Below are 17,745 nucleotides of genomic sequence, written 5' to 3'. Positions count from 1 at the left end.
TGAGGTTGGTTACCGTCATTTCTATACAAAAGAGCAGACATCAGCTGATAGTAAATCTATCCATCTATTATCTTCACCGCTTATCCTCAGTCGGGTCGCAGGGTGCTGGAGCAAATCCTAGCTATCTTTGGGAAGTGGGCAGAAGACACCCTGAACTGGTTGCCAGCCAGTCGCACGGCACACCGAGACAGACAACTCACTCGCTCACTCACACCTAGGGACCATTTAAACCGGCCAATCAACTTGACATGCATGTTTTTGGAATGTGGGAAGAAACCCACACAATCACAGGGAGAACATGCAAACTCCACACAGGAAAGATCGATCTCATGACTTTAGAACTGTGCCGCACACGCGCTAACATGCTGCAATTTTGTAAATTTAATATAATATTAAACATTAAAGGGACATTGTGTATTATCTAGCAACTTTATTCATTAAACGATATTGATTTGAATAATAAGAAAAATCCATACACTATCATATAAATGTGCAGGTTTCTAAATATTCTTAGATCAAGAAATGTGTATTTGGTTTACATGACATCAGGCTCACCTAAACACATCTTGCTTCTGAGGGTGCCCTTTAAAAACATTGCTGGGCAAAAAAATGAGAAAAAAAATTGTGTGAATTGGTCATTTTAAGTCTCCACAGGTTTTATTCTGCCTTGTGCTCTGCAGTGCTCGTTTTTTGTGGAACTACAAAAATACAATGACATCTAGTGGTCAAGTGTTACACAGTGTCACTTAAAACAGATCCCACAGTTGAATAGAGCACAGTCCTACTGACAATAGTCTGTCACCTTTGAGGGAAGACTTAGTCGAGCTTTGCCTGAGGAAATCAATTGTATTTGTTAACGGGTAGGAAAGCTTGACTTTGCTTGTTGTGATCTTCTGCGCTGGCACTCAGGAATGTGCTTGTTTACAATTCTCACAAGCTAAAATTGATATTTTCTCTCTTGGTATTCCAATCAAAGAATTAAGATGACATACCCAACATTGTTGCTTAATGCCACTGTAGGGATTGTTATAGCTTTGATTTTAAAAATTGATAGGGTTGAAACAAATTATTCTTTACTGCAATCAGAAACAAATTTACGCCTAGGGGTTGCTTGTGTTCTCCCATAAATCTTTTTTTTCACTGAAGGATCCCCGAGTTTCCTACACTGATAAAATAAATAAATTACGGGATTACTTTGAGTTCTGATATGAATTACTAATCCCGAGAAAATCTATTCGATAAACCAGTAAGATTGAAACTGAACACACAATTTATTAACACAGAAAATTAATGATTTTAAAAAAAGGGGGGAAGCGCCGGAGATTATGGGAGTTTTCTGCCGCTGCAAGTCTGGAAGTTACTAGCACAAAAAGAAAGTTTCCCGCTATAATGCTTGTCGATTTGGGGAGATTCCCTTGAACAGGAAAAACTGCTCATTCCTAAGAACCAGCAAGCATGGAGTTAAATCTAAAGCCGTCATCTTACTTGCATGGTGGAGAGATTTGGTCTCGTGCTCCGGATGGTCGCAACATATAGCCCACATGCTCACCTCGAGGCCGCAGTGCAGGCCCGCGTCGTTCCAGCCATTCCAAAGTGAGTTATTTGAAACAAAGAAGGTGGAAGTCATTGTTGTGCTGTGATTATTTGCTCTACACCACAGATTACAAAATAAAATAGAACTAAAGTAAAATAACTATGATTAAATAAATGAAGTTATAAAAAAGACATTATCTAATCATGACTAATTATTGACAGAACACTTGTTAACGACTAGCATAGACAGTATCTACCGTTCCAGTGCTTTATATCTGCAACTGATCTTTGAACTGTTCCAGTAATCTAGTAGACAGTTATTCTTAATCCTGTGAGAAGAATGCAGAATTTTTATCACACCAGAAATTTCATGGATCCATCGGAGACTAGATTTTTGTTTTCTCCACCCAAAACCACTAAGTCACAGGTACAATTTAAGCAAAACGACACTACTGTTGAAACAGAGGCAATAACAAACTTTATTATTTTTATCAAAGCAAAAAAAAAAAGAAAGAATTCCGTAATAAATAGGTGTCACACAAGGCCCCTTTGGTCTTCATGCGAGCGCTGGTGGAAAACGAAGGAGACGGAGGCGGCGTCCCAGCAGGCCTTCAGGACTTGGTCCCTTAGTCCTTTCTTGTCCCAGCAGTGGTGCCACTGAGACAGGTCGCTGGTGCAGTCGGATTCGGCCGCGGGGGGACGAGACTGGATGCCGTTGATGCAGCGCCGACAGCGGAACCTGAGATGGAATGGCTTCGAGTCAGGCGTGCTCACTCTGATTCGTCTGCATCTATTTAGCACTGAGCTAAGTTGCTCCTAAATGCTATTGCACTACTTTTCATTGCACTTTAGTTCCGATAAACTTACAATTGAGGTCATCAGTCTCCATGTACTGACTTGTAAAGGTTTTTGCCTATTTATCCTGACATTGTCTTATTTTTCTTTGAAGTCTTTATTGAGTGTCTATCCTTGAGTGCTACATCTAATTTCTTTATAAACAATTTCCCCGTGGACATAAAAGACAATTCAAATTGTCATTGTGATTGGCTAAAACAGGATCTTTGCTCATTTGTATTAGCACATGAAGCTGCATTTGATAGCATTAAGATAGCAGCCTTTTTGGTTATTATCATACGATGTTTTATTTCGGATATTCTGCATACTATAAAAGAACATTTTTTTTCATGACCGCTACATCAATTTGTTTGAAGTGAGGTTATAGTGCAGCCCGGTCATCCTTACCTCATGTGCGGTCCCTTCTCAAAATTTTCCTCATGTTGAGGTTTTTGAGTTTTTCCTTGCCCTTATGTAGGTTTTGGATCAGGGGATGGTGTAATAATAGTCTGAAATTTGCAATAATCTGTGGTCTGTGCAGCCCTTTGAGACTGGGCCATGCAAATTGACTAGTGTCGTTTTAATCAAATACGTGGTTGGTTGGATCCCTTAACCACTAGGGTTGTAGGTGAACCACTTCCCGTAGTGTGTCTTGGGCAAGTACAGCCTGGCAGTGTCTGTCCCTCTACAGGGTAACAAATGTTCCCACCCGGTCTCGAACCGGGGACCTTTCGCAAGTTAGGCGAATATGCTAACCACTGCACTATAGACAGATTAAAGTGAAAAACATTTGTGATGGGCTCGGCAAAAAAGTAAAAAGGAATCATGTCTGGTTTGGTCACTTTCGGTCTCCATAGAATGAATTCTTCCTAGCTCGTTATCGGTTTCTCTACACCAGGGGTGTCAAACTCATTTTAACTCGGAAGGCCACACGATACAAAAAAGTTCTCTTGGGGGCCAGACTCGAAGATTTGAAAAAAAAAAAAGGAAACAGAAAGAGATAAGGGATTGAGAGAAAAAGAGAGAGATGGTGGGACAAAGAAAGAGAGAAAGGGAGAAAGACAAAGAGAGAAAGAATACGTGAGAAACAAAAGAAATAGAAAGAGAAATAGTGAGAGGGGGAAAGAAAGAAAAATAATTCCAAAGAGAAATAGAGAGGAGAGCAAGAGAGAGGAAAGGAAAAAGGAAGAGAGAGCAAAAGAAGGTAAAAAGACACAGTGAGAGAAAGAGACAACGAGGAACAAAGAGAAAAAGAGACAGAAAGAGAGAGTGAAAGAAAAAGGGAGAAAGAGCGAGAGAAAGAGAGAGAAAGAAAGAACGTGAGAAAGAAAAAAAAAAGAAATATTGAGAGGGGGGAAGAAACAGAAAGAGAGAAGGAGAGAAAAGAGAAAGAGAGAAGAGGAAACTAAAAGAGAGAAAGAGAGAGAAAAAAGGAAGAGAGCAAAAAAGGGAAAAAGACACAGTGAGAGAAAGAGACAAAGAGGAATAAAGAAAGAGAAAAAGAGACAAAGAGAGAGAGAAAAAGGGAGGAAGCGGGAGAGAGAGAAAGAAAGAAATACAAGTACAGCGTCTTTGTAAGTGGCACCTGGCTTTGGCAACATCAACTCGACAACCTGCAGCTTGTTTTTCTCTTGCGCTTCTCTGAGCCTTGTCAAACGGGCCCGATCCGGCTCACAGGCCGCCTGTCTGACACCCCTGCTCAACACAATACAGCGACATCTACTGGACAAATAATACACTTAACAGAAATGTATCAAATAATTTTAAGCACCATGAATTTGAACTGGCTTTTTATACCGCTGTTTTTTTACATCCTAGTCAAAATTGGAAGTCATTTGTTCATGAATAATTCTACCGAGTGAAATAACTATCGACGGTCGTCTTTGGCCATCCGCGGCAGAAAAACAAACTCTCACTTGTCGTGCGTGTCGCTTGCCGTCTCGCCGTTGAGCGCGAAGAGTTCCCGAAGTTCCCCGAGCGAGAAATGTCTCTCCACGTCCTGTTCCTCGTCCACCACGCAGCTGCTCAGCGCTTTTTTGTGCGCCTGCCGCTGCAGGATCTTCTCCTCGATGGTGCCCGTCTGCACCCGCAGGGCCTCATGAACCGTTCCTCAAAACACAAAGAATCGATTGGCGACTGCCGACTCACCGACAGCAGCCTGTAGACGTAGCAGGTCTTCTTCTGTCCGTCCCGCCACACCCGCGCCATGGCCTGCTCGTCGTTAGCCGGATTCCAGTCGGGGTCGAACATCACCAGCCGGTTGGCGCCGATCAGGTTGAGGCCGCAACCGCCCGCCTTGCTGCTCAGCATGAAGATGAACTCGCCGTTCTGTGACATAAACCCCTTCCTTTTTGTACTGAAGGATTTTATACATTTGACTATAAAGGATTTTATACAAGTTACATTTATTGAATGCAATGAAGATTTTTCACAGAGAACGCCGTTCCGAATGCTAATGTTTTGTTTAGTTCTGCTGATAACAGGACTCTGACGGAGAAGCCCAGGCACTAATTTGATAATAGCTCGGGGTCCAGACATCAAGGAGACGAGGTGGAGTCCACGTGGTGAGTCTCTGGCCCACCCACGGGAGGAGCCGACACGCCAGCTTGGGAGAGAGATGTGGGTCGAGAGAAGAACTTCAGAAGATCGGAGAAGATCAAGGGAGAACGAGAGAGGAGGCTCGACACGAATTCGGCTAATTCGATGGATTTCACCAAGTTAAAATTATTTAAGAAATTAAATCTGCCCCCGTGTGGAAATGCCGGTCTCTTGGCCGTCTTTTCACAAAAAGAAACGAGCATGCATTGTTAGGTGAATGAAGGTTATGTTTGGTTAATGGAGTCAGATAACTAGTTTGAACAATTTGGTAAAGGTTACATTTTTAATATATTTATTTCTTAACAGTACCTTGTTTTCCCTCAAACGTTTTGCATCCGCGTTCCCGGAGTGCGATTACTTTTTTGGGGGAACGAGAATTGTAACGCTTCACTGAGGAGATTTAAAAACAGTTCATCTAATCCGTCCATTGCTCGTAATGTATTATTTAACCCTAGATCTATAACAAGGATCGACCAATATGGGTTTTTCAGGGACGATACCGATTTTAAGAAGCGAGAGGAAGCTGATAACTGATACTTGGAGCCGATATTCATTTGCCTTCAAAGCTTAAAAATGAGTGTAAAAATTTTTAAATAATTTATAATTTAAATAAAACTTGAATATCTCTCTCAAACCTTTACAGTAACTATTAAAATTTCCATAAACCTTACAAGACTAATACAGACGCTTCCCTATTTAATTAAGACCATTCGACTTCACTAAAGCGGTAGATGCGATCTTTTTTTCCGGGATGTCGAAAAATATGCAGACTTTGCATCAAGTTAGGTTTTGTATTATGAGCACCTTTTTCAGAATACAGGACATTACTATAGCTGTAGTGCCTCTTTCCGCCACTACCGGTGTGTGGCGCTGTGAGAGGTAACTCAGCATCCAGCCGAAAGAAAAAAAAATCCTAGTTTGTGTGTAAACATTCTATACTGTCTATACTATGTCTATACTATCTCCAGCACGCTAAGAACTTTGACATTTTTATTGTTCAATATCTCGTGCATCCGTTCAATATGGTTGGTGTAAAGTATAAAGAAGATGCGAGCCGTTTCTTTTGAAATGAAAGTGGAATAAGAAAGCTTGATGCGGTTAAGAAAATGGTTGGATCGCTTTTTTTCAGCCACTCTCCAACATGGAGAAGGACCTCTTGAAGCTTATCTTCCAAAAGTAAAGTAAATTAAACTTTATTTATCTTTATAGAGTATATTATTTTATGAAATGTTTTGTACAAAACAATACTGGTTATTTATACAATCCTTAAACATACTTATATAAACCTTAAACATTCAAAATATAGCACTGAAGCAACTTACGAAGAATTTCAACTTACGAACAATCGTCCGGAACCTATCTCATTCGTAAGAATAGTGAAAGAAATAATACCAGGCTTAGCAGCAACTCTTATAAAAGGTAAATAGAAACTAAAATGGCTTCTTGAAACCTTACAGTAAATAAATCAGAATTTCAACACAACTGACATGACTAATTTACATGTAAGCCTAAACAACCCTGTTTTTAATACATCTATTAGGCCAATGAATAAATAAATAAATAAATGCAGGCCTGCCCTTAAATCAGTCGACCTCTAGTTTATGTGGCCCTAACAAATACAGCAAAATACAGTTATGGTGGCACAGTGTATGAATAATTCCCACTACTGATATTCTCCCTACAGTATATAACAGGGGTGGGGAACCTATATGGGCAAACGTGAAAACTGAATTTGCAGTAAAAAAAAAAGTGCTGAATTGTTTGTATTTGGAAAATTATTTTTGCAATTCACCATACCTGGGGAAAAAAATGAACATCTTGGACAGTACCCAGCAATGGAGGAAGAAATCCAAGAGACAAAATGGATATTGACTGTCTCGGCTAGGTGTTCTTGTGCATCTCTCAAGATCGCACAAACCAAGAAATATGAAAGATTCACAACTTCCAAAAGTTGGTGGACACCTTTTTCTCTATTTCTTTATTATGTGGCTATATTTAAGTAGGCGTTCGGCTTCAACGAGAGTATGTTAGTTTTGGAATAACGCGCTAATTTTGAGTGTCAGAAATCTGGGGGGGGGTAATGAAATTACTAAAATGATAAATTAAGTAACTAGTACTTTTTTTCCTCCAGTAATGCGCCCAACACTGTTCACATCTAGCTTAAAAATCGATTTGACATTCATAGCAGTCCTTAGCACAGAATATGTGTATATTTATGTTGTTGTCAGGGTATTTTTTTAATCTTTCTTTCCCCGCCACTCACGTCAGGACTGTTGAATCTCTCCACAATCTTGGCCCTCTTCTTGATGGACATGGTGCCGTCCAGTCGCACGTAGGGATACCTTCGGGCATAGCAAAGCTTCTCAAAAATGTCTAGAGTTTGGGTGTAGTTGGAGACCAGCACCACCTTGTCGCTGGTGGTGCTCCGTGTCACAGCCAGGATCAAGTCCAAGACCAACATTTTGCCTGCAATGGGAACAGGGCGCGTAGGGTCACCTTGGGTTGTGAAGTGACTAATATAATTCCTGTTTTGATTTTGAAAATTGAGGGTTTGGTAATGTCCTACATAGTAAAGTTGAGGGTAGGAATTTAGGTTTTTAATGTAAAATACCTTAAGCTGATGCTTATTATTAAACATTAGCAATCAAACAGCATATTTATTCAAATATAACGCGCAAAATATTCATATCTAAAAAGAATTACAAGTTTGGATGCATGTTATAAATTTACCATATACAAAACTGTCTTGGCGCCCAGCAGTACTACTTCCCAGGGTCACAATGGAATAGTGTGCACTCTAATTTGCATTGATTTAACGTGCTTGGTGTCTCAAAAATCACGTGATACTCCATGATCTAATTAGTTGCCAACGCTTTTAATCATTAATTTTAATCAATTTTGTCAATTTGTTGTTGCAGCACTACAACATTCAATATTACAACACTCGCTCTCTCGAGCTCTAAAAGCACTCAAAACATTAGCAAGAAGAAAATCTTAACTCCCTTTTTCGGACTCTTGAACACACAAAGAACACAAAATCAAAGCAAAGTCTGAACACCAGCACTCTGGTATCATCTTATCTGAATGCATTCCAAAAATTACAACCGTTTATTGTTGTATGGACATTATTATAATGGACACGGCTGTTGCCTCACCTGACAATTGCGGCTCCGCATTCTTCAAAGAGTAGCCGGCAGGGAAAAGCTCCAAGGCGCCTCGGAAACCTTCCTCACCTTGCACGCACTTGTCGTGGACCAGAGCGGGGTCTAAGGCATAACGAGAGCGTTTGAACCAGAGCTTCAGTTCTCAATAGAAAAACGAAGGATCTCACGGTTGCAGAGTTTCTTGAGGGAGGTGATGGACGAGAGGGAGGAAACGCTGATTTTTCCAGCTTGAAGAGCCTCCACGGGTTTAGCCTGCCGCAGGAAGCGCTTGTACAGCTCCGTCTGCAGCGCCGTCAACCTGCTCGGAGACAGCTTGACTTGATACTTCATTCAGAACTTTTCCATTAGCTTGACCAAAACATGTTTTCTGGTCTGTTGTATCACTGCTTCCCCTCTCACTGTAATTGGCATACTACATTTAAAATGCTGAGCTCTGAGGAAAAATGTCTAACTGTACAATTCCAAGTAGTTAAACTCAAGCACAATTGGATTCTCTCATAAATCAAAGTCAACGGGTAAAAATTCTAAAAAAAACAGCACTCTGTGATGCTGAATGGCACCTACCTGCAGAAGACCACCTGCTCGATCTTCACAGGCAGATACTTGGAGAGGATGTCGGATGTTCTCCTGATTAAACACCTGCACACACACAACAAAGGTGGTTCCATTTAAAACAAAAAATAGAGGACGGGAGTGGACCGGAATACAAATAAATAAAAAAACAACCTGTTGACGATGCCGATGAGCTCCTTGAGTTTTTCCTCTCCTTCTCGCCGGTCTTTATCACTAGCATCGGCGTCACGACCTTTAAGGATGGGAAGCTCAAATCGCTTCTTAAACTCCTGAGCGGTACCTGGCAGGACACAGATAATATTCCCCAACACTTGAGGTGGCACAATCTAAAACTGAACTGGTGACTGGTCCAACAAAACTGTTCTCCAAGGTCACGGAAACTCCAGCTCTTCCTGATGTTTCCATTTCCCTTGAAGTGCACACGAACACTTACCCAGAATGCCGGCGTTGACAAAATGCACCAGGCTGAAGTACTCCAGCAGGTCATTCTGGATGGGTGTGCCCGATATCAGCACCCTTCTCTGGGCCCGCATGGCGTTCAGGGCCTGGTACGTCTGGTTGTCTGAGTTCTTCAGACGGTGGCCCTGCACATGAGCCGAGTCATGAGATTCGGACAATAAGACGACCATGAACAGAACTTGTGGAGCCTTGGCCATTTTGTAAATCCAATCCCTCACTAGAGTCAAATTGGTATTTGCGCCGAACCCCCATGCTAGATTTACAGCAAAATATTGCAGACACTCCCATCTCTTGAAAATTGCAGGGTGCATACTTTTCCACTGTTTGATTCGTTTTTTTCAGTTGTGCTTGAGAAGTACCGAGTTGTCAAGTTCATGAAATATTTGAAAAATATATACATGCAGAAGCTAGAAGCACGTTCTCTGAATTTTTGAAAGCTCCGAGTAAATGTGTGGTCTCTGAATACACCGCAAGTCTAACGCATTGAGTGGCGCTTTAATTCCGGGTGAGAATTGTTTCCACCAAAATAAGGTTTAATTAATAAGAAAGGGTAACTCAATTGTGGAAGGGGTAACGACCCGTAGAACCCGCATCTGGTTTGCTTCCTCATAGACTCCCATGGGCAGATCTGACCATAGATCTATGAAACGAGGAACCATAGCTAACCCAAATGGGCTGCTGGGGAGTAAAAAACTTCAGATTTGTTCTGGATTGCGAATCCTCCTGCCCCAGGTCAGCTGCTGTTTCAAACGTTAACCCTCTCGTTTACCAGATGAGGATAACATTGTTGACAAGGGCTCGGGCCTTAAGCTCGCTTAAAACTGGCATTCTGTTGCGGCAGGTGGGTAAATCTGTAGCCAAGCGCTTCTTCGTTTAGCTTCATGTGCTCTATTCATGACAAGTTCGAGCTTTTTCTTAAGAGAGCGGCTTAGGGTGATAACTGATCACAATCAAAAAATTAACAGCAGTGATATTCAGTCAGGAGTTGTCACGTAAACATTGAAATTAAAATAATTGTATGGTTTTATGTACTCAGTGTTAAGGTTATTTTTCATTTAACTCCAAAATTTTGGGATTGCCCTTTTCAAAATCACTGAATTTTAACAATATGAATAATATTATAACCAGTCAGTATGTAATGTATTACTGTGCTGTGTTTCTGGAGATGCAGAGTGAGGCATGCAATTCTCTTGCCTCACGGCAGAAGGGGGAAACAGAGAGCAAGCATTCTGATTTAGCGCACACCTCAGCTCCAAACATTTGAATAAGTGACGGCTTTAAGACGCTAACAGCTAGTTGAGCCATCCTTTATTTTATTTTCTTTAATCGTTGAATTGCCTTTGTTTTCCCGTAATGGAGAATAACCTATTTATTGATGCTTTTATTCAAGAGGAGCAGAGAGTGGACTTCATTTATTTTCTATGCTCCAGTTTACATAATCTTTTCTTGCTCTGGCAATCTAATTATGATAGGGACATAGGTTCCTTTATTTATCTGTGCCTCAATCGACATAAACATCACAGCACGTCACAGTTTAACATCGTAATGTGCCCATGTCTTGCTTATTGTGCCACAAATATGGTCATCCTTTTTGGGGTAGCTAGACATACCTCGTCGCATATGATGAGTCCAACTTGGCCCTTGTGCAGAACCTCAGCGTGCAACCGGAACGTTTCATAGGATATTATGAGAATTGGCGTTGGTACGCGGATGCCGCGCTGGGAAGTGAAGTTCACTTTGCAAAAAATAAAGAAATTGAACGTGTGGTAAATGCAAATCGAACACGGCAAGCTACATCGCTCAAAACTGTGTAATGGCAACGGAGTTACCAAGTTTCCGGTCAATGTCATCCTTGGAGCCTCCGTCAATAGCGACAGGCGCCACTCGCGCCCCCAGCCACTTGGCCACCTCGTTGTACCAATTGCGCACCAGGCTGGAGGGCGACACCACAATGGCCTTGTCGATCTCGGGTTTGGCGTCGGGACTCTGGCGCAAAAGCGTCCAAACCAGCGCGATGCACTGCAGGGTCTTGCCCAGGCCCATCTCGTCGGCCATGATGCAGCCGAAGGAACCGGGGATGCGCCGCCCCGTCACGCAGTCCCACAGGAACTTTACTCCCTGGAATTTGGAAGATGACTTCAGCGCCCTAAGTCATTTGTGTCGGACGATGTTTTTCTATCGGTAACAATTAACGTAAATTCCAGACAACAGAGCGCACCTGATCATAAAAGCTGCAAGCTCAAATTCTAGAACCAGTCAATTTTATTGCTGTACAAGCCACACCGGATTTTAGGCCACAAGCTAATCAGCCATATAAAAGAACAAATTCCCGTCCATATCTTTCCACACGTGGCGCCAACTGCGTGGGGAATTTTGACGCATTTAGCTGCAGAACACCGTCGGTGCTGTGCCTTTGCACACTCAAAGCCTGATTGCATCGTTTTCAGTATTGCTCAGAGTCATGTGTTTTCAGCTCATGTGACCATTCAAGATGGAGATAACAAAGACAAGCACATATTTACTACTGTGCCAAAAGAAACCGTGAATGATGGCTGCTTTGCGTAAAATATGAGCCCTTTTTTCTAGACAATAGCGTCAGGCCAACCCTACTGTTAAGAGTAGTGCAAGATTGCAACACATGTATTTTCTTGTGTTGTTGTCATTGGTGGTTGCCGCAGTAACAGACCAAATTGCAATCACTTGTTACCGTTCCTTGAGAATTAAAAGAAACTTCAGCGATAGTCATTTTGATTTTGGGAGGCTGTGAACGGATTACAGGTAATTGGTTTTCATTTATTTCTTATGTGGAAAATGTGTTCGAGATACAAGAAATTCTAGATACGAGCGGGAATGAACTAATCTAATATATAAAGGGGCCCCTGTACATGGTTTCAAATAGTGTTTTTCCCCCTGAATGATTAGCACAAAAAAATCAGAATGTATCGTGCCCATTTTAATATAGCTTTTGTGCAATTTTTTAAGGTCATATTTGAAGATTACCTCTCTTTGGTGAGGTCTGAGCACCTTCCCCAAGACAGGATCCACAACCACATGAACAGGAAGTTTCTCCCTAAGGGAACAACACTCGCCTGATAAAATGACAAATAACAACAAAGTGAGCCTAAAAATTAAATGCAACAACACTCTTACTTGTCCGTTTTGAGCTGCTCGTGGGCGCTCAGTGTGACCGGCTCAAACAGAACCAAGGCATCGTCGGCGAACGGGTCGTGAAGCGCCCGCCTCACTCCCGAACGTTTCAGTCCCAGAGTCCGGATGCCCAGCGGGCCTGCAAAAAAAGCAGCGGTTCAGCTCACAGTCAAAGAGAACCATTTTTATCAGAGCTCCGTGTGTAATCATGTTATGCTAACGGCTGAAGCTAACAGTACATAAGTATTGGGACACTGACCAAATTACTTACGTTTGGTTGTAACCAACCAATCAGTTAAATTCAAATTAATTAAATAAGACTTATTGTAAAAGAAAACTGATTTGTTTATAGATATATCTCCAAGTTTTTGTAGGAACAAAAGTTGCAAGACAAATATAGATTCACAATCACATTTATGCTTTCTCACTACTAGGGGTTGGACGATTTGCTTTGGTAACGATTCGATTGTATCAAGATACTCGGGTTTATATTACAATTCTCCGTAATTACCATTTTACAAGTGTTGCGATTCGATATAATTGATGATTAGGATTTAATTTCCTTTCCTTAAAAATAAGCAACTTAAATTATACACTACTGGGAAAATAAACCATGAATGATGTTCAAACAATGCACATCAGTCTGTGTCAGTCAGTCCGGAAGCTGATGTTTATTTCAACTTAGACAATGAGACTATAACATAACATGTATACTGTGCAACAGGTTCACGGCAACAAAATGTCATTAACTGGAATGTTAACATAACACAAATGTGGTCCTTTAATAATTATATTTACAGTTAACACTGTATCCATCCATCCATCCATTATCTGCACCGCTTATCCTCAGTAGGGTCGTGGGGGTGCTGGAGCCCATCCCAGCCATCTGGGTAGAGGGCAGGGGACACCCTGAACTGTTTGCCAGCCAGTCGCAGGGCACACAGGGACAGACAATCCGTTCGGTCATTCACACCTAGGGACAATTTGGACTGGCCAATCAACCTGACATGCATGTTTTTGGATTGTGGGAGGAAACCGGAGTGCCCGGAGGAAACCCTCGCAAGCACGAGGAGAACATGCAAACTCCGCACAGGAAGGTTGGTAGCTGGATTTTAACCCATGACCTCAGAACAGTGCCGCACGCATGCTAACCACCGCGCTGCCCAGTTAACACTGTAAGATGATTAAATATAATTTTTTTATGTATTGGATATAACGTCACAAGAATCGATTTCAGGGAGAAATGTCCGTTTTAAAAATGGCCAAAAATAAAATCAAGATGTATACATGAATCAATTTACTCGTCCCACCCCTACTCACCAGTGTAATTTGGGATGGGAACCTTAAACGGCTTGGAGAGGATTCGGCGTATAAACTCCTCCTGCAGTGAGAACATCCTCAATTAGTTGACGAAGAAGTCCGCATGTGAGCTTCGTGTCAGATTAAAGCCAGGCAATTGCGCATACTCACATGTTTGTTGGCATCGGTGCACAAAGGACGAACGTTGAGTTGCGTCAGCGGCTTCCTGAAAGGCGACACGGGACTCGGTCGCATCTCCGCCTGGCTCATTTTGGATCTTTTTTTCTCCTGGACATAAATAAAACACAAAAACATCAGATATTAATCAGCATATATGCTTTGCATTATTTGTAGTTGAGAAACAACTAGGCAAATCACGCACTTCAAAGCGGTAGAGAGGCAACACAACCAAATTTTCCTACTATTTTCGAGACAAAATATGGTAGTCACAAATTTAAAATGTTTTTTAGCCATAGTTCAGAGTAAATTGTTATATTCATTACATATCAACAATGGCTAATTTAGCACGTTATTAGAATTTTAGCAACAAACAAATTAAAAATAAATGACCTCTATTAAAACTGAATGAAAAAGATATCTTTTAATAGTTTATAAAATAAACCAAAAAGCTTCTCAATGGAAATGTTCCCAACAATGTCAAAGCACGGTATTTTAATTCATACGGTTTATTTTTGCAAGTTGACAAGAGCAACACCATTTTAAATATGAATTTGTTATTAATCTTAAACAAGAAACTTTAGACACCCCTCCACAAGAGCTTTAACAGGGTTCCCACAGCTAAAGGCAAGTTAAGTTCAAGACTTTTTATTGCCCTTTGAAATATAATTTAAGAGCAATTCGACAAAAAGCCACAATTGAAAAAAACAAAACAAATAAAACAGATGAATTAGAGGCAGCTTTAAACATATGTTTATGTTATTTTTAAATCCCATTTTGGTCCTGTTGAAAACTTTTCATCTAAAAACATTGCACTCTTAGTTTTAGACATGGAAGTGCAGTACGATGTTGCCACAAAAGTAAATCGGTGAATTGATAAAAAAATGACAATTGATAAATGTTCCAAAATCTTTTCAGTTCTAACCAAAATAAATCTTAAAAATGACTTTCGAAAATTGGATCGATGATATTTTAAATGTAAATCAAGGCCTTGTTTTTAGAACAATGAATTCAATGCCTTTTAAGACTTTCCAAGGATCTGCTGAGCCCTGTTTAATGAAAAAAAAAGTGTGTTTTGTCTTAAAAAAAAGGTTGGGAAACACTGATCTATGCAGTACACCTTTTATATACTGCGCAACAACAAAATCCATATTAAATTAAACCAAAAGGTATCTATATAAGAATGAATTGCGAATTAAAGTCGTGAGTTTCACCTTTATAACAGTAAAAATCTGAATCTTATGGGCAGTTAAGAAAAAAAAGGTAATTTTTGGACCGAAACAGCAACTGTAACATCGGTTATTTAAATTAATGCTTTGTCTTCTGGTTTAAATTCCTAAACAAATTTGTTTTTATGTTATACTTCAGTCAGACAAACGGTCATTCATTTCGTTGATGCAGGTCGTCGCAAATCATCAGAAATTCTAATCAATCTTTTGTGCAAGTGTTATTTTGTGTTTGTTCACAAGCAAACCGACAATAATTGTTATTATTGTCATTATTGGTGTCTGAATGATATTTAGTGATTACTAGCATTATATGGTTAATAGATGGGTAAAACTAAATTAATCTGGTATTATTACAACTGTTATGATGATGATTATTATTATAAAATTTATGTGACTATTATTGTTATTATTAGTAGTATTATTGGTATCCAAATAATGTACGTGAGCAGAAAACTTATCTATGGATGGGTCAAGCTAATAATTTTAAAGCTTTTTATTATTACGACTATCATGACCATTATTTTATTGTTATCATTATCAACTATATGTCTATGCTTATTGCTATTGTTGAACATAGTTATTATATAACGGTCACCATCAAATTATGCAAATCCATCACAATCTGGCCCTATATGTATAAACATAAAACTATGAGGTGAATAAATATGTTGGTGAGGATGGTGAAAAACAAACAAAAACTAAATAAATGGGGATACAATCACATAGATATACATCTTAAAAATAACACTAAACAGACAGGTCCTGAACATCTCATAGTTAGGGCAGACAAGTGGGAGCTTGATGCTGGAGGCATCTGACTCAAGCTCCCGTACCTTCTATTTTTTAATGCATGGATCAGGACACTCAAGAAAAGGTGGTCCTGCTGCCTAGGGGCGGACCCTCTAAAGTAGCAGGCCCAAAGATACTTGTATGCCGCACAACACACACCACATAGCAGTCAGTTTCACCATGAACACCCAAGAGAACTATGTCATCATAATACCCTAATTATACAATATGCTGTAAATGTATGGAAATAGCAACAATGATAATGGTAAAAAAGTGATGGAAGTAGTGATGATGTTGATGATAATAAAGAAACTGAGTTTTTTTTACATGTAAATACACAGAAGAGCTAACAGTGAGACACAATTGTTGATGAAGTTTTATTTTCTTATTTTTTCTCTTTTGATTTGTTGTTTTGTTTTTGCTTTAGTTATGTTCGAAATAAAAGAGTCATCCATTCATACTAACTGCTGAACGCGTCCAATCTTCGTCCTCGTCATCTCCGCCTTGTTTCCGTTTGGCGACCTGACTGGGAGCCAAACTTCTTCTCTGAGATGTAAAAAATGAAAAAGATCAATACATTATGTGAGCTTTTTTGGTCAACTTCATCACAATATTTTGATTTGTCTGCTCACCATACTCTCTCGTGTCTTAACGTCGTCGCTTTTCAGGCTCAAATTAGCCCGCCAGCATCGTTGTCGGCGCAATGACAAGGTTTGGAGGAGACGTTTGAGGCCCAAAATTAAAGTTTAACTCGAAATTGGATAAACATTTCGACTTTTTATTGATAACGCGTGACCACAACTGATTTAAGGAAACTACAACAGCGCTGACCAGGCGCAACACCAACAAACTTCGCGCTAAACAGCTACGGTAAGTGCAAAAGGGAAAAACAGCCAATCTACGATTACTGTTTAGCTTAATTATAGGTCTTCAAAATACATAAGTCGATACAATGTGGTTTTTATTGGTGACTGTATCATAATATAAACATATAAAAAATATTTGCCTTGAGAAATCAATCAATTTTAGAAAGATTTGCTTAGTGGTTTATCCCGAAAACCCCCATCACCAAACCGAAATGGTACAGTCATAATCTGACGTAGACACGGAACCAAGAATTAATGAAAACATTTAATAATTCAATCAAAGCTGATTTATTTTATTTTAATTTAAATTGAATTAATTTTAGAGATGAATTTAATTATTCAACATTACAATTATACCTATGAAATACTATTTTTTGGAGGTCCAGGGATAGGGTCTAATTGTCCGCTTGATGTCAGCATTGTACACTGTTTTGATTTTATACACACGCACACGTGTGCGTGCGTGCATGCTTACGTACGTATGTATGTGTGATTGAAGATGCTAATAATGACAACAGGACAGTGGTGAGCTGTCAGGGACTAAATTGCCTTCTCTGCTGGCCTAAAAATATTAGAATCATGTGATGTTGATTGTTTTTTTTCATTAATACATATTAAATATTTTCGAATTGTCTGTCAGCTTCCTTTCATAGCTTTTCCCCTGGTCATGCTGCTTCCAGATGTGTGTTTTTATATTCAAGCACTTAATCAAACACATGTCAGCTCTTACTTGTTGCCAGGGTCAGAAATCTACCCCGAACCTTCAGAATTGGGTCAGCAGTCCCTGATACAAAATATCAATGGCGATAAAGCTGTTGGTTTAGCCAATCAGATTTTGATTTGGCCTAGCCAAACCTTTTAGAAGGCTATGGGTAACATTAGCGATTTCACGACCTAGAATGGTTAAGTGTTGGTAACGGAAGTATCACAACAAAAAGATGAAGAAAAAAATGCCTGTTTCCACTGCTTCTGTAGAACGGACTTCTCCAGCCCTAAATTGAATAAAATCTAATGCCAGAAATGTGAAAAGACAAGCTTGACTGTCAGCATGAGCTTCGATGGCGATAGAAAATAATT

The 17,745-nt window shown here is 40.0% G+C and overlaps 1 protein-coding gene across 1 annotated transcript; it reads right to left on the bottom strand.

Annotated features, from left to right (window-relative positions):
- Window positions 1–1,988: 1,988 nt before the first annotated feature.
- Window positions 1,989–16,873, bottom strand: rad54l (RAD54 like). The gene is made up of 17 exons (XM_088349325.1): window positions 16,435–16,873; window positions 16,268–16,348; window positions 13,779–13,895; window positions 13,629–13,689; window positions 12,312–12,447; window positions 12,162–12,231; window positions 10,991–11,279; window positions 10,772–10,896; window positions 9,136–9,286; window positions 8,856–8,982; window positions 8,694–8,768; window positions 8,297–8,427; window positions 8,121–8,231; window positions 7,229–7,431; window positions 4,516–4,695; window positions 4,284–4,447; window positions 1,989–2,272 (listed from the first exon to the last, which is right to left on the bottom strand). The coding sequence occupies exons 1-17, from the start codon at window positions 16,435–16,437 to the stop codon at window positions 2,068–2,070; spliced, it is 2,229 nt and encodes a 742-aa protein (XP_088205451.1). The 5' UTR covers window positions 16,438–16,873; the 3' UTR covers window positions 1,989–2,067.
- Window positions 16,874–17,745: the final 872 nt, after the last annotated feature.

Source organism: Urocampus carinirostris, chromosome 12 (assembly GCF_059441175.1).
Source record: "Urocampus carinirostris isolate Australia breed hairy pipefish chromosome 12, RoL_Ucar_1.0, whole genome shotgun sequence".
Classification (NCBI taxonomy): domain Eukaryota; kingdom Metazoa; phylum Chordata; class Actinopteri; order Syngnathiformes; family Syngnathidae; genus Urocampus; species Urocampus carinirostris.
Note: the sequence above shows the minus strand (reverse complement) of the source record. Positions and strands in the feature narration are given on the sequence as shown.